General features: G+C 35.3%; 1 protein-coding gene across 5 annotated transcripts in view; it reads left to right on the forward strand.

The window, feature by feature from the left end:
* The first annotated feature begins 1,912 nt into the window (after window positions 1-1,912).
* Nmd3 (NMD3 ribosome export adaptor) overlaps window positions 1,913-15,172 on the forward strand; it is a 28,151-nt gene continuing 14,891 nt past the window's right edge. Inside the window, exons 1-7 of one of the 5 annotated variants that reach the window (XM_005338296.5) lie at window positions 1,913-2,014; window positions 2,630-2,685; window positions 4,298-4,432; window positions 5,653-5,749; window positions 11,293-11,373; window positions 12,225-12,353; window positions 12,653-12,743. In XM_005338296.5, the coding sequence (XP_005338353.1) occupies window positions 2,642-2,685; window positions 4,298-4,432; window positions 5,653-5,749; window positions 11,293-11,373; window positions 12,225-12,353; window positions 12,653-12,743 (577 nt within the window). In that variant the 5' untranslated portion in view covers window positions 1,913-2,014; window positions 2,630-2,641. Of the gene's footprint in view, window positions 2,015-2,053; window positions 2,231-2,629; window positions 2,686-4,297; window positions 4,433-5,652; window positions 5,750-6,637; window positions 7,044-11,292; window positions 11,374-11,799; window positions 11,813-12,224; window positions 12,354-12,652; window positions 12,744-15,172 lie in introns of those variants that run through there. The other 4 variants (XM_040270026.2, XM_078043595.1, XM_078043597.1 and 1 more) reach the window with 4 other exon arrangements.

Below are 15,172 nucleotides of genomic sequence, written 5' to 3' on the forward strand. Positions count from 1 at the left end.
CTATTACTTTGTGAGGACAGAACCCTCATGATCCAAACTCCTTCCAAAATTCTTACCACCTCTCAACACTCTTACACTGGGAAAAAATTTTCAACATGAGTTTTGGAGGGGACAAACTATATCCAAACCATATCATATTGTCTTGTGGAGACATAATGATTTCTCAAGATATGTGTTTGTATTTACTTCAATAAGGAGGAAACACAACCTATCTAGCTATATTTCTAGTGATGTTTGGTTGAAGGTACAGTCAGTGCGAATAGGAAAACTGGGGAGAATAACAGTCCTTTCAGAGTTGCTATGAGTTTCAAACAGATAACTTAATTTGCCAACAAATATCAATGATTTGTTTTGTTCCATGAATTCTGCTAGACACAGGGCACATTTAGAAGAACAAGTCACAAAAATTTTCAAAGTAACTTGAAATTGCAGAACATGCAGAGCAGAAAATTTGTTATACAATTCAAAGCACTAGCATGTAGGCATACACCTTGCATAAAATGTGTTACAATAGAACTACATGTAAAGGAGCACATAACTCCTCTGGTTCTTAGGGAAAGAGGGAATCAAGAGCAGGGGATGTGTGGCAAACAGAATAATGGTTCACCAAAGATATCATGTCCTAATTTTGGAAATTCGTGGTTGTATTACCTCACATGGCAAAAAGGTCTTTGCAGATATGATTAAATTACATATCTTAATATGGGGTGATTATTCTGGATTATCTGGTTAGGAGACAGGGGGTCAGAGAAAGAGTTGGAAGAGCAAAATGACAAAGCTGGGGCATGGGGGCAGCTTCTAGAAGCCAGAAAAGGAAAGGGAATGGGTTCTTTCCTAGGTCCTCTGGAAGGAATGCAGCTTTGTCAATGCATTTTAGACTTGTGACAAACAGCACCCTGAGATATTAAATATGTGTTTCTTAAGCCAGCTAAATTTATGGTAATCTCTTGAAACAGTCACAGGAACTAGTACTGTTTTAAGTTTTAAGGCAGTGTGTTCCATGCATAAGCAAAGGTAGACTATTTCCCACAAGGACCTGCCAGGAGGCTGTGTACTTGGGTATGTGGCATGATATTTAGAGATCAGATTGTGAAGGGTCTTCTTCTGTGCAAAGAAACTGGAAGTAATCCTGAAGGTGATCAGAGACCTCTGAAGGGTTAAAAAAGCAGGGGAGTGTGGCAAAATTAGAATTGCCTTTTAGAAGGGTGGGTCAGAGTCTTCAAGTAGGGATAGCAGGTGGGAAATAAACTTAAATACCCTAGACAAGAAATGGTATGTAGCTCTCATTGCTCACTGTCTATAAAGGGACCTTGCTTATTTCTTGAAATCTGGGGTGAGAAAACTTAGGAAAAAAAATGGTTGTGCTCTTTAAATGTTTGAAGTACTGTCATGAGAAAGAGCAACTAGACATGGCCTATTTGATTAAAGATCAAGGGATAAAGTCATAAGGAAATATGTATACACTATCAGGAAGCACATTCTAATAATTAGTCTAAAAATAGAGTTCACAGATAATTATGCCTTACATTCCGTTCTTTCAACCATTCAACAAATAATCATTTGAACGGTTAGGATGTGGTAGGTATTAGGCATATGATAGTGAATAAAACAAAGGCACTGCCCTAATGGTGTTTTAACTTCCCTGTGTAATGTTGCACTGCTTACAAATAACATTCATATAAATCAAGAAGCAAACTCTCAGTAGAGATATTGGAAAAGAGATTGATACACGGGCAAAGCTGACTTGGAATGAACTCTGACCATGGAAATTCAGGAAGAAAGATAACTCAAAAGCAAGTACTATAGACTAAGAAAAAAAAAAGAGAGACCTTTCCAAGCAACCCCGCCCCTCTCCCCGCCCACCTGTGCTCTTTCTCCTCCTCCCCCGCCCACTTGTGCCCATTCTCCTCCCCATTGCTCCTTTAGCACGTGTCCCTCAGCTCGCGGGATTTCGAGCCTTTCTCGCGAGATTTTCGCCCTAGCCGGTCCGACTGTGGTGGCAACTGACAGTGCGGTAAGCGTTGGTTTTGTTGCTGATTTTTCCATAAATTTAGGCTGGTCCGGGAGACGTTAACTAGGTTCCAGGGGCTGAGACGCGGGGTGCAGGCGCCAGCAGGGTGCCTGAGGAGGGAGCGGGGCCAGGCGCTGGGTTCCGGCCGGCTCAGGCCGCGTGCGTGCAGAGTGTTCGCCGCCGGCGGGGTTCCTTTCCAGGATTGGAGTTGGGGTCCAGGTGAGTGATCACAGGCGCCGTGATGACTCCTGGGGACTTTGGTAGAGCGGGTCCGAGGTGGGGGCGCTCTGTGAGTGCTGCGGTCCTGTGGAGTTGGGCAGAGCCCTGGTGTCCGCTGACCGTGCAGACCTCGGCATGGGTCCGCCCAGATTGGCGCCTCCCGGGCTAGGCCTGAGGTCCGCGGCAGCTCGGTTGCGGAGCATGTCTTAACAGATGGCAGTCTCCAGAGATGCGTAGGTCTTAAGTCTAGAAAGTTGCTTCTGAAGTTGCCAAGAAGAGTTGGTTTTCTTTCTGTCCTGCTTTGTGCGAAGCTCCGTTGCCTATTCAGAGAGGCAGAAGGAAAAAATAAAGAGGGGGTAGGCGAATGATTTACATCCTCCATTTATTTTTTAAATTAAGGTGTACAGAACAATGGAGTATATGACAGAATCCACCGACCGCAGCCCCGGACACATGTGAGTTGTGGCACTTTATCCCTTTTCAATTTTAAGATCTTACAGTGAGTTCATGAAACGTACTGTCATAACAGAGGAAAACTTTTGGTGGTAGTGGTGAGAGAGTTTTTTAAAATCATAAATGGGAAAAATGAAAGTCTTATTTCTGCAGAAAATCGAATTCATGTTTAGTTCTAATATTTGTTCCAGTAAATACATGCTTAAGGTTAAAATAAGGGCTGGGTATATAGCTCAGTTGGAAAAGTGCTTGCCTAGCATGCACAAAGCCTTGAATTTAATCCGCTGCACCACACAGATAAAAAAAAAAAAGGTTAAAATATTCCCTATGCATCCTGTAGATGACATTGTCCAATATGTAGCCACTAACCATGTGTGTCTATTTAAATTTAATTTGAATAAAGTTGAATGCTCAATTGCTGTGTCATACTAGCTACATTTCAGATGGTCAGTAGCCAGCATTGGAAGAGTATCAAATTTTCTTTTGGAGAATATTGATCTGTATCAATGATTCTAAAACTTTCTGCTCCCAATTTACTTTAGAATCATGAAAATCCCATCACTTATAATGGATCACTACATTGATAAACTTCATATCCTATTTTAAAAACAAGTTTTCCTCTGGGTAGGTGTGTGTGTTTTGTGAATTGCTTTTGGAGTATATTGCTGTCTAATGGCACTGCCTATTGGCATATCCATTGTCCCTCAAAACTTTTAAGATACGCATTCTTTATTTTTAGTGTGTGTGTGTGTGTGTGTGTGTGTGTGTGTGTGTGATCCCTCCCCAAAAGCTATGAGGTCCTTTGTAGGTCCTACTATTACATTTGCAATTGTGCAATTTATTGTGTTTTTATTGGTAAAAATTAATGTGCATGTTTGTCTATAGAAAATGTTTGGAAGGATATATGTAAATGGTAAATTATGGGTGGTCTTGGTTAGGTATGGTAAAGAGAACTTTTTTTTGCATTTTTAATATTTAAGTATTTGAAATTGAGATTAGTGCAAATTTTGTATTTTCTATCAATGTGTCTCTATTCACTTTAATGAGGCATAGTAACATTTATTTTTAGTAGAAAAAGTTTATTCATATCTTTCCTGGCTATTTAAATGTGAATTTAAATCAAAAGAATTTAATTCCTGGTGACTCTACTAGTCACTGCAGGTGACTCACTTGCCATGTGTGGCTTATGGCTATCATTGAACTGAACAGAAATAGAATATTTCTATCTTTATATGAAGTTTTGTTGGACAGTGTTCACTCTCTAGAACCTTAGGACATCTGCTGTATTTTAAGAATTATAGCCATCCTTGATTTTTTTTTACTCCTTTGTTTCAGTGGCACTAGGCTATTTATCTTATGTATCTTTTCTTATTTATTTATTTATTTTAATTATGTATAGCAGAATGCATTTTGATTCATAGTATACAATTGCAGCATAACTTTACATTTCTCTGGTTGTACTATCAACCATATCTTTGAAGATTGCTGTTTCTATGTAATGTTTTCATAAAAGGGCATTAATATGGCCTAACTTCAAATCTTTTGTTTGGTAACTTTTTTATAACTAGTATGTTTAAAAATAAATTTGAAAAATTTATCATTTATTTTTTCAAGCTTGTGCTGTGAGTGTGGTGTCCCGATTAGTCCAAATCCTGCCAATATTTGTGTGGCCTGTTTGCGAAGTAAAGTAGACATCAGTCAAGGTATCCCGAAACAGGTCTCAATTTCTTTCTGCAAACAATGTCAAAGGTACAGTGCATTACTATTTTACTTTACTTAAAGTTGGAATTTATATAGAGACCCATTGAGATATGCTGAGATTATACCAAAATACACAGAATAAAGCATACACAATTTAGGTTTAATTTTTACTTTAGAATTTGTGTTTTATGGTGTAATTTTTAGTTTGCTCTACTAATCTGGTAAGGTGTAAAGGTATTTGAATCTGTTCTTTTTCTGTTCAAGAATTTAGTAGATTTGATGCATATAGTTGATAAATAAGAGTTGGTGTCTATAAGGGTGAGAACAGATTTTTAAAGATATGTTACCTTTATGTCCTTGAGGTTGTTTCTTTAAGAGCTATGTATGATTAAAAAAAGCACTTCATGTTTTAACTAATGTAGCAATGTGTTTTAATTAAATTGACTATAATTATTGGAAAAGCTCAGTAAATCATCTGAAATGGTTTAAAATAAAAACTGAATTTGAAGGCAGAAGGCTTCTGAAAGCTAATGTTTCATTCCCTCTTTATTTCCCTTATTGGCTTAAATGCAGCAGGCCATCGAGGAACACAAAACTGGCCAGTGATTTCTCAAAGGGTTTGGAAAAGAGTCTTGTGCTCTACTTCTTTTGCGTATATGAAGAGGAGGTTCAAGGACTTCTGAGAAAATTCAAAAATTCTTCTCAGAAAAGTAGTCAGTATACATAGCTTTATAGATATATTTTAGGGATTTAACAGTGTGCAAACCTGGCAAGTGTGATAATTTATTACAAATATTTGCTATTCTTAAAAGCATGGTGGAGTTTTAAAAGTAGTGGACAAAGATAAGGAGGCCTAATTTGTCTTGGATTTCTTACAAACTAGTTTCTTAAAACTCTTTGTAACTCATCATCTCTGTTTTCTCACCAGAATGAAGGAATTTTATTAGGTGATTTGGGAAACCCTTTTTACCTCCAAAAGTGTGCTTATAAGCAAAGGGGAATCTGTATAATGTTTTTAATAGAACCTTGGAAAGTGAAAATCTAAATTTTCAACTCTTGAAGTAATAAGACCATATTAATAGGCTATTTCAGATTGGCTTTCTCAGTCAGAATTTTGCTTTTTTAATACTAGAGCTGTTTGGGTGAATGCTTCAGAGAAACCTTGGGTGTTATTAATCCTGATTAATGACTATTATTACATCTGAATATTCAGATGAAAATTTTCATTTTTCCTTGAGATATTGAATTTCAGTGTTTTATCTTCTTAGATATTTTCAGCCACCGGGAACTTGGGTACAGTGTGCTTTAGAATCCAGGGAACTTCTTGCTTTGTGTTTGAAAAAAATCAAAGCTCCTCTGAGTAAGGTAGGTCAAACAACTAAAATCAGTGTTTATAGATACCACTTGATTAAAATTCAGAAAATCTAGGTACAGTGGGTTTTTCAAAAGTAACTGCTAAATGCCACTATTGTTACCAGTATTACCCCACTATAAATGCTTTCATTTAAAAGTTTTTTATTCTTATATACTCACAGAAACACACACACAGACACACACACACTTTTTTTTAAATGGAAAATGAAATTATCTTTTTGTTTTGAAAGAATCAATTATTTATTTAAAACCTCTTCTGTGTAATATTAATTTTTCTGAAAATCTTTATAAGACTGTCACTATATATCCATAATTAAGTAGATTGCAGTATTAGGACTGTGCTGTTTGGTTACTCTTTATTTCATTTGTTGGTCTGGAAAGAAAATTGCCTATTTTCAAGTCAATGCATAAATGTCTCCAAAAAAATACAATTTGTTTCTAGAGTCCTAACTATTTCTTGACATACACTTTCAATTTTCTTTGTTAAAATTTTAGACTCACTTCTACCATGTATGTTTTTAATTGAAATGAAATCTTTCAGTTTGAAGGCTTTTCTGATTCCTTTAAGCGCTGATATAATTTCATGTGCTAGTTCTTCATCCCTTTATTTCCTTGCCACCCTATAATTTTTGTTGTCAAATGTTGGCCTTCTTGGCTTAAAACTTTGTTTTTTCCTTCATATTTACTTTTCCCCCTATGTTCTTGACAGTTTCCTTTACTTTATCTTCCATTATTTCTTTCTGTTATTTTTCCCCCAGAAGTATTATTTTTAAGTTCTGGAATCTTTCATGTTCTTGATGCATTTTGTCTTTGAATTTTTCTAGGGAGTTTGAACAGGTTGAGTATTCCATATCTAAAATGTTTGGAACAAGAATTGTTTCAGATTTCTGAGTTTAAGATTTTTTTTAATATTTGCGTGAGTTTACTGTGTTATCTTAGGAAAGAGACCTAAGTCTAAACACAAAATTCATTTATGTTTCATATACACCTTGTCCACATACCCTGGAGGTAATTTGATATAATATTTTAAGTAATCTTGTGTTTTATGGTGTGGAATTTTCCATTTGTGGCATTATGCCAATGCTATGAATGTTTTGGATTTTGAAGCACTTTGGATTTTAGATTTTCAAACTATGGAATACTCAACCTGTGGTAGGATATTTTTAGATGGACACAATATCTTAATGTTTATTTATTTGTTTTTATGTGGTGCTGAGGATCGAACCCAGGGCCTCACACATATGAGGCAAGCACTTTACCACTGAGCTACAACCCCAGCCCTGTGGTATGATATTTTTAAAACTTAACATCTGTTCCCTGATTTTTCTATTTTTTGTGTTTCTTAGTTTTTCAGTTTATACTTCATCTTTTGCCAAGTATCTCATGAGTCTTAATAATTTGTTAATTCCTTCAGTGGATATTTAATAAGTAACAGGTATGTGCCAAACTGCTTTTGGTATTGGGGACATGGTAGTGATTAAGAGAGAGAATCCCTGTTTTAGCTTCTGTTTTGGTTTGAGGGAGGGAGTGATATGTAGAATAAGCAATGATTAAAATAAGTATGTTATATAGCATATTAAAAAGTATGAGTTTTGTGCAAAAAAAAAACTAGGAAGGAAATAATTATTAATGGAAGAGTTGCAGTTTAAAATAGGGTGTCTGGGGAGACCTCGCTGAGAAGGTGGCCTTTGAATAAACATTAAAGATGGTAAGAAAGGGAGCTGTGTAGAAATCTGATGGAAAAGCATTATGGATAAAGCAGAACAAGAAATATAGAGACCAGAGGTGAGATCACATCTGTGTGGTTAGAGTGGAGTGGTGAGAGGAAAAGTAGTTGAGATGAAGTCAAATAAATTAGGGAATGTCAGGGTATATCTGGCCTTATAGGCCTTTGTGAGGATTGGCTTTTACATCAAATGTAATAGATTTAAAGGGTAGAATAGTGATATGGTTCAGTTTGTTAGTTCTCTAGCTGTTGGTTTAGAATAAAAGTGGGCTGTGCAGTAAAGGTAGAAGCATTGGCCTTAGGAAGTGATTGTAATAATACTGAGAAATGATGGTTTGGGATCAGAAATGGAGATGGTGGGAAGTGGACAGATTCTGGGTCTAATTTGAAGCTGAGCAGTGCATCTACTGATGTAGCTGGATGGGTGTGTAAGAGGTAGAAGAGTTAAAGATAACTTCCACTGTTTTCAATTTGAGCAGCCTTCAGGAGGGAGTTGCCATTAGTGAGGTAAGAAAGGCTTTAAGGGAAATAGGTCAGAGTGGGGGAGATAGGAGCTTATCTGTAACTGATACTTTGATGTCCATTAGACATTTAAGTAGCAATACTGAGTGGGCAGCTAGATAAATAAGCAGGATAGTAGTCTACACTAGAGATAAAGAATTTGAGGTATAGGTACTATTTAGAGCCATAAATTGGATAAGATTATCTAGGAAGTTTAGATTGAGAAGGGAAAAAACTGGAGTACTGAATTCTGGAGTCCTTTAATGATAAAATTTTAGGAAGATAAGGAGTAACCAGCAGAGGGGACTCAAAGGAACTGCTAGAGAGGCAGGAAAATTACATGAGTGTGATATTCTAGAAGGCAAGGGGGAGTGTTTTAAGAAAAGGGAGTTGTTGGCTATGTGTTTTGCAGTGGTGAGTTTTATAGAATGTGGAGATTATTAGTTAACTCTGGAAACAATTTCTGTTTAGTGGTGATGTTAAAGATGTGTTTTAAGTGGAAGTGAAAGAAAGGGAGAAGGAATTAGAGGCAATAGATATAGATAGTTCTTTTGAGATTTGTTGCAGAAGGACTCAAATGGAGCAGTGATTGGAGAGGGGGATTGAGGAAGAGGAAGGAATTAGGGAAAATAAAAGATTTAAGATGTGAAACAGTATAATTGTAAGCTCTGGAAATGATAATATACAAAGGGAGATTTTTGTTGAGCTGCAAGGAAACAATAATTGGCTGGAGGTGCCCTTTAAGAGTAGAAAGAGAAAGTATAACAGTGGAAGAATACATTTGTTTGTTCTTTCATTATCCAGTACTTACTCTCTTATGGGTACAGTTTTGAGAGCCTAGAACATCTAATGGGACATTCTAGATGTTGATGTTGTTAGTAACATAGGCAGTTCATCTGTGGTAACAGGAAAGATGTTGGTAAGTGGGAACTTCTGGAAATTTTCTTCTAAGAAAACAGAAGCATGGGCCATAGCTATGAGGGAAGAGCTATTAGATGTTTGAAGAGAGGAGAAGATTTAAAATAGTCGTAGGAAAGTAGAAGAGGGAATGTATTAGAACTATGTTGTATGGGTGCTGGGCATTATTGACAGTTACTGTTGATGATGCATAGAGCAGGCAAAGCATTTTTCATAAACTAAATTATGATTTAGCCTATCACTATAGTGAAGTTAAATAGGGACCAAGGGAATTGAGAATGTATGCATGGGAGTAATTTTGATGATTGGTTTGGAAATAGGATGGAAATGAGTAGATGAAGACTATGAGAGGTAGTGAAAGAGTGATAGGATGAATGGATTTTCTGGTGTTGGATTGGAAGATTTTTGGTGCCTAGGAATAGAGGTAATGAGCTAGAGAGAAGTGGTAGTCAGTGAATAGGCTGTTTGGAATTAAGATCTTAGAAAAGTTGTAGTTATTGGTGATAAAGGGAAATAATACTAGAGATAGGAAGGAAAAAAAGATCCTGGGGGAATAGAACTTAAAGAATGGAGGAGTTAGGGTGTATGGATATAGAAATTGCTAAATATTAATATTGTTGGAAAGACTAACAGTGATCCAGGAGAAATTTCTCAAATCCTCGAGAAATGAGAGCAAGCAGTATAACGATTAACAGATAACTATACCTAAAAGAGTGTTAAGTGGTAGAGTCTGATGACTTTCAATTTAGTCTGTATTGAAGGAGAATGCAGGAAGAATGGTCTGGCATTAGCAACGAAGAGCAAAGAATACATCTGTCTTGCTTCTGGTCTAATGATAGGAAGAAAATGGAAAAAAAGATCAGTCAATATTTTCACTAGCTATAGGGAGCAATATAATTAGGGGATCTAGAAGTTGAAAGGAATGTCCAGGAAAATGGTTGAGGACTTAGGAGGTTTTGTTATTAGCAAGTATTGGGTTCTACAGAGTACAGTGAAAGGGTTACAGGATCTGAGAGGAAATGTTAGATGAGGACAGAATAGGATGTATGTGGAACCATATGAAAATCAGAGTATGGGAAATGAGGAATGACTGAGATGTCAGGGACTGTGGTACAGAAGGATGAAAAGGCCCAGTAAGATTGATGAGTTGTGGTTATTTAAGGACAGTTAGTGTGGTGATGCTGGGTTGTGGAATGCTGAGGTGGATAACAAGGACCCTATCTCCATTTCATAGAGGGAGACTGTAGGAATAGGAATCTGCTTATTACTTAATAATACTTAATACTTAATAATAATACTTAATACTTAATAATACTTAATACCTGGCAGCTTGTTGACTACTAGGTTTTGCTTTAGAGGAGCCAGTTATATAAGGAAGGTTTTACTCTGTAGTGCTGCATCTACACGTGCTAGATTTGTTCTCATCAGACAATACTTGATAAAATTAAGTCTGCTTTCTCATGCTTTCCAGATCTGTTAAATACAGCACAGATTTTTCCATAGATCAATATATATCATAACAAATCCACTTGGATATCTCAGATATGCCATGAATTTAAATGTCTGAAGCTAAGTGCAACATTTCTTCCAATTAAATCTGTTATTTGTGTCAGAAAAGTTGTGCTAGCTCGTTGCCCAAGTTGGATACTAGATAATCATTCTAAAGCTTGTTCTCTTCCTCTTTGCCAAATGCACTTACTAAATTCTGTGGATTTTATCCCCTAAGTAGCTCTTGCATTTTCTTCTTATTTCCATTTCTTCTCAGTTAAAGTTATCTACAACTCTTGCTCAAATTATTGCAACATCCTACATTCTTGTTCTCCCACTCACCTTATTCCCAAACCCCACCTCTAGTTATATTCAGTTACTCAAATATAGTGAATTGTTTTTGGCCCCTGAAAGTACTACAGATTTGGCAGTGAGTTAGATTGAGAAGTGAGTTATAGTGGTGGATTCAGTATTTAATGCTTGAAACTTCTTTTAATGAATGTCTGTTTTTTTTTTTTTTTTTTAAAGCTACAGACTTTATGAGGGAATAATTGAAGTGGAAACTTTTGTTCATGGATTTTCTCCTAAGTAATGTGGCCACCAATTCTTTGCTTTCTTTTAAAAAATGTAATTTCCATTAGATCAGTACACTTAAGAGAAAATGATTTTTCCTATGCAGATAACTTTCTTTCTTGGATTGTATCAATTGCACTAATATAGCCATTAGTTTGTCCTTTTATTTACTGCTATTGTTACCATACCCGGATGATGAAACTTTTTTTATAGTGATGCTAATCACAAATTCTTTAAAACTTTTTATGAAGTCTGTTTATTAATGAATTATTATTTTTTTTCCTTCACGTAGGAACTTATGTTTCTTTTTGTATATGTTTTGTTGAAGGTACGCCTTGTAGATGCAGGTTTTGTTTGGACCGAGCCCCATTCTAAAAGACTTAAAGTTAAACTGACTATTCAAAAAGAGGTAAATTATACATTTTTTAAATATAGTTAAAGTGTAGGAAATGATAATGAGGGTGTAGCAAGTTATTTTATATCGTAAACAGCATAAAAGGAAAAGTGTACTTTTAGTTTTAGTCCTTTGTTTTACTTTGATCATCTGTACAAATGATTGGTCACTAATAAGAGCAGCTGTTGCTGATTATTAGTGGTTTAAATAATTTGTCAGAAGAACTAAAGTAAAAACATGGGCTAAGGTAATGATTCTCAAACTTGGCTGATCATCATAATGACTCACAGTAACTAAATCACAATCTCTGGATGTGAGGACCTGGAATCTATATATATCTTTCTTTCCTCTTATTTATTTTTGTTTTCTTTGGTGCTGGGATTGAACCCTGGGTTTTGTGCATGCTGTCACTGAGCTATACCCTCAACCCTGTCTGTATAGCTAAAAATCTCAGGTGAGTTTTGATTTGTTATTCTGGGAAACTATTAATTAAAGAATAATTTCCTTTTATGAGTTTTCTTTGTCTTATTTTTTCTTCTAAGTGTGAATTCTCTGTTTCCATTCAAAGAAAGTACACACTTACGTACACACGTATGTGTACACACATGTATACACATTCTTTAGAGAATTTCCTTACAGTCATTTCAACTAAAGGTAGATTTAAAATGTTGATCTAATAAATCTTAGGAATTAAACCTGCATATCTATCTTGAAGTAACTTTTTGTCTTTAAACTTGACATATGGATATCTCCAAAACATCCATAAAAAAAGATTTTAAATTAATTATTAAAACATTTTGTAAAAAAGGTATTTATCATGAAACAGTACTATAAGAATGAGGGAATGTAACTGTTTTTTTCCCCAGGTGATGAATGGTGCTATACTTCAGCAAGTGTTTGTGGTGGATTATGTTGTTCAGTCCCAAATGTGTGGAGATTGCCACAGAGTAGAAGCCAAGGATTTCTGGAAGGCCGTGATTCAAGTCAGGCAAAAGGTAATGAGAAACAGATGAGTAAATTCTACATTGTATTTAATCTTTGTCAATCATGAACAGCTAGTAAAAAAAACCTCTTTTCCCTTCTTTCCAAGTTCTTTAAGCACCAGGAATTCTAGATCCCTGGAGCATTCATCTTTAGAAATAGATTATTCTTTTTCCCTTTTAGGTAATCTTTAAAGGTTGTTTTTATTTGAAAAATCAATGTGCTATACCTATAGATGGTATATATGTACTATATTTATAAGTGGCTTGTTTTGGCGTTCAGTTTATTGATTAAATAATGCTTTTATATGTAGACTTCACACAAAAAAACATTCTACTATCTGGAACAGTTGATTCTGAAATATGGAATGCATCAGAATACACTTCGTATCAAAGAGATTCATGGTGAGTTAAAATTTAAAAGAACTCTAATTTATATTACCCTACTTATCTTTACTGATAACATCTGATTAGTACTATCCAAAAAACCTTTGTTAGGAAGAAAACAATCTTAGTTTTCTATCTGTACTCTCCAATATAGAAGTTACTAGCTAAATGAGTATTTGAAAGATGGCTGGTGCAACTGAGGAGCTGAGTTTTTTTTCTTCTATTTTAATTTAAAATTACATTTAATTTATGTTTTTTTGGGGGGTGTAGAAAATCAATTTTATTCCACATTTTTTTTAATCAGAGCATTTTAATTGTATGTAGTATTTGGGTTCATTTTGACAAAATTGTACATACAGGAAATATGATTTCAATCCCCATTCCCCTTATTTCCTCCTCTTCTCCCTTTCCCTTTTCTCCCTCCTTTACTGATCTTCCTTTCATTTGTTTGTTTGTTTGTTTGTTTATTTATTTATTTTTGGTACTGGGGATTCAACTCGGGGGTGCTTTCCCACTGACCCACATCTCAAACCCTTATTTATTTATTTTTGATTGCTACTTTTCTACATATACATAAAGATGAAATTCCCTTGAGTACATTTATATATGTATATAACATGGTTTTGTTAAATTCATTTCCATTTCCTTTCTCCTTCTGTCTCTCCTTCTCTCCCCCACCCCCTTTTTCTCCTACTGATTTTCCCTAAATCCTTATATTGGATTCCCTCCCCTCCGCCTTCTTTCCCTTATTTTGCTTCAGCTTCCACATATAAGAGAAAACATTCAACTCTTAATTTTCTGAGTCTGGCTTATTAAATTTACATTTTAATATAAGTTTATATTTAATTAATACGTGGCTAGTGGCTACTGTGTTGGATATCACATATCTAGAAGCATGATTGTTCTTCCTTGATGTTCTCCTTCTGTCCCAGTTCAAGACATTTATTAAGCATTTGAATTGTGATAGATGCCATTCAGGTTTCTTAGGACATAAAGATGAATTAATATTTATTTCTGCCCTCAGTAGGCTGCTCAACTTGGCCACTAGAAGAGTAAACCAGTAATATACATAGTGTAGAGTAGAGTGCAGTGATAGAAAATTATATTATTAAAATGTAAATTTAATAAGCCAGACTCATAGTCTAAATTTGTGAAATGTGGCTTAGTGAATATTTATTGTGGATAAGGTACCTTATTGGCTAGTCATCAGACAAAAATAATACCTTTTTCTATGTAACTTTTTTCTGGTAATTCTCTGGGGGATAGAGAGACTCAAATAGTCTGATGAAGGATGCAAAACCCCGTTACAGTTTATTGTCATGGTAGACATATCCTCACACAGAATTTTTAGTGGCAAAAGAATTGAATACATTTTCTAATTACTTTCGTTTTTGGGGGGAGGGTACTGGGGATTGAACTTGGATACTTGGCCACTGAGCCACATCCCCAGCCCTATTTTGTATTTTTATTTAGAGACAGGGTCTCACTGAGTTGCTTACTTGCTTAATACCTTTTGCTGAGCCTGGCTTTGAACTCACAATCCTCCTTTTTCAGCCTCCCAAGCTGCTGGAACTACAGGCATGTTCCACTGTGCCTGGCTATTTTATTCATTTTTAAATTGTGTTATTTATCTTCTTATTGAATTCTAAGTTCTTTAATATACTCTACATATAGGTGAAAGTTCCTTAACAGGTATATAATTTGTAAATACTTCTTGTGGGTTATCTTTTCACATTCTTTAGAGTAAACTTTAAAGCACAGAAGTTTTTAGTTTTGATATAGTCCAGTTTATTATTTTGTTACTTGATATTTTGAAGTTATAAATCTAAGAAAAATTTTGTTCAACTAATGTCATGAAGATTGATTCCCATATTTCCCCCCAAATTTCATAGTTTTAGGTTATATTTATGTCTGATCAATTTTTTCGTTATTTTTTATTCTAATTTGTTATACATCATGACAGCATGCAGTTCATTTCATATTACACATAGAGCACAGTTTTTCAAGTCACTGGTTGTGTGAGAAGTATTTTCACACCATTCCTGTCTTCATACATGTACTGAGGGTAATGATGTCTAACTCATTCTACCATCATTTCTATCCCCTTGCTCTTCCCTTCTCCTCCCTCCTCTTTTCCCTTTCTAAAGTTCCTCCATTCCTCCCATGTCCCCTCCACCCCCTGTTATTACTTTCAAAACAAAAAGTGCCTTAGGTTTAATAACCCTTCTTTTATAATCTAGAGAATTTTTTTTCTGTTTATTCTTGGTTTGATTTAAATAATCTTTGGCTTGTTTCTTTATTTATAGTGTTATTTATAAAAATTCCAGCATGGAAGTATATATAAAGGATCTCTACTTCGTCTTTATCTACCTGTCATCCCTATATATAGCATTACTCCTTAACATAAGATATGCTCTGTTTATAAATTGTGATAGCAATGGTTTTCC

Source organism: Ictidomys tridecemlineatus, chromosome 3, assembly GCF_052094955.1.
Source record: "Ictidomys tridecemlineatus isolate mIctTri1 chromosome 3, mIctTri1.hap1, whole genome shotgun sequence".
NCBI lineage: Eukaryota > Metazoa > Chordata > Mammalia > Rodentia > Sciuridae > Ictidomys > Ictidomys tridecemlineatus.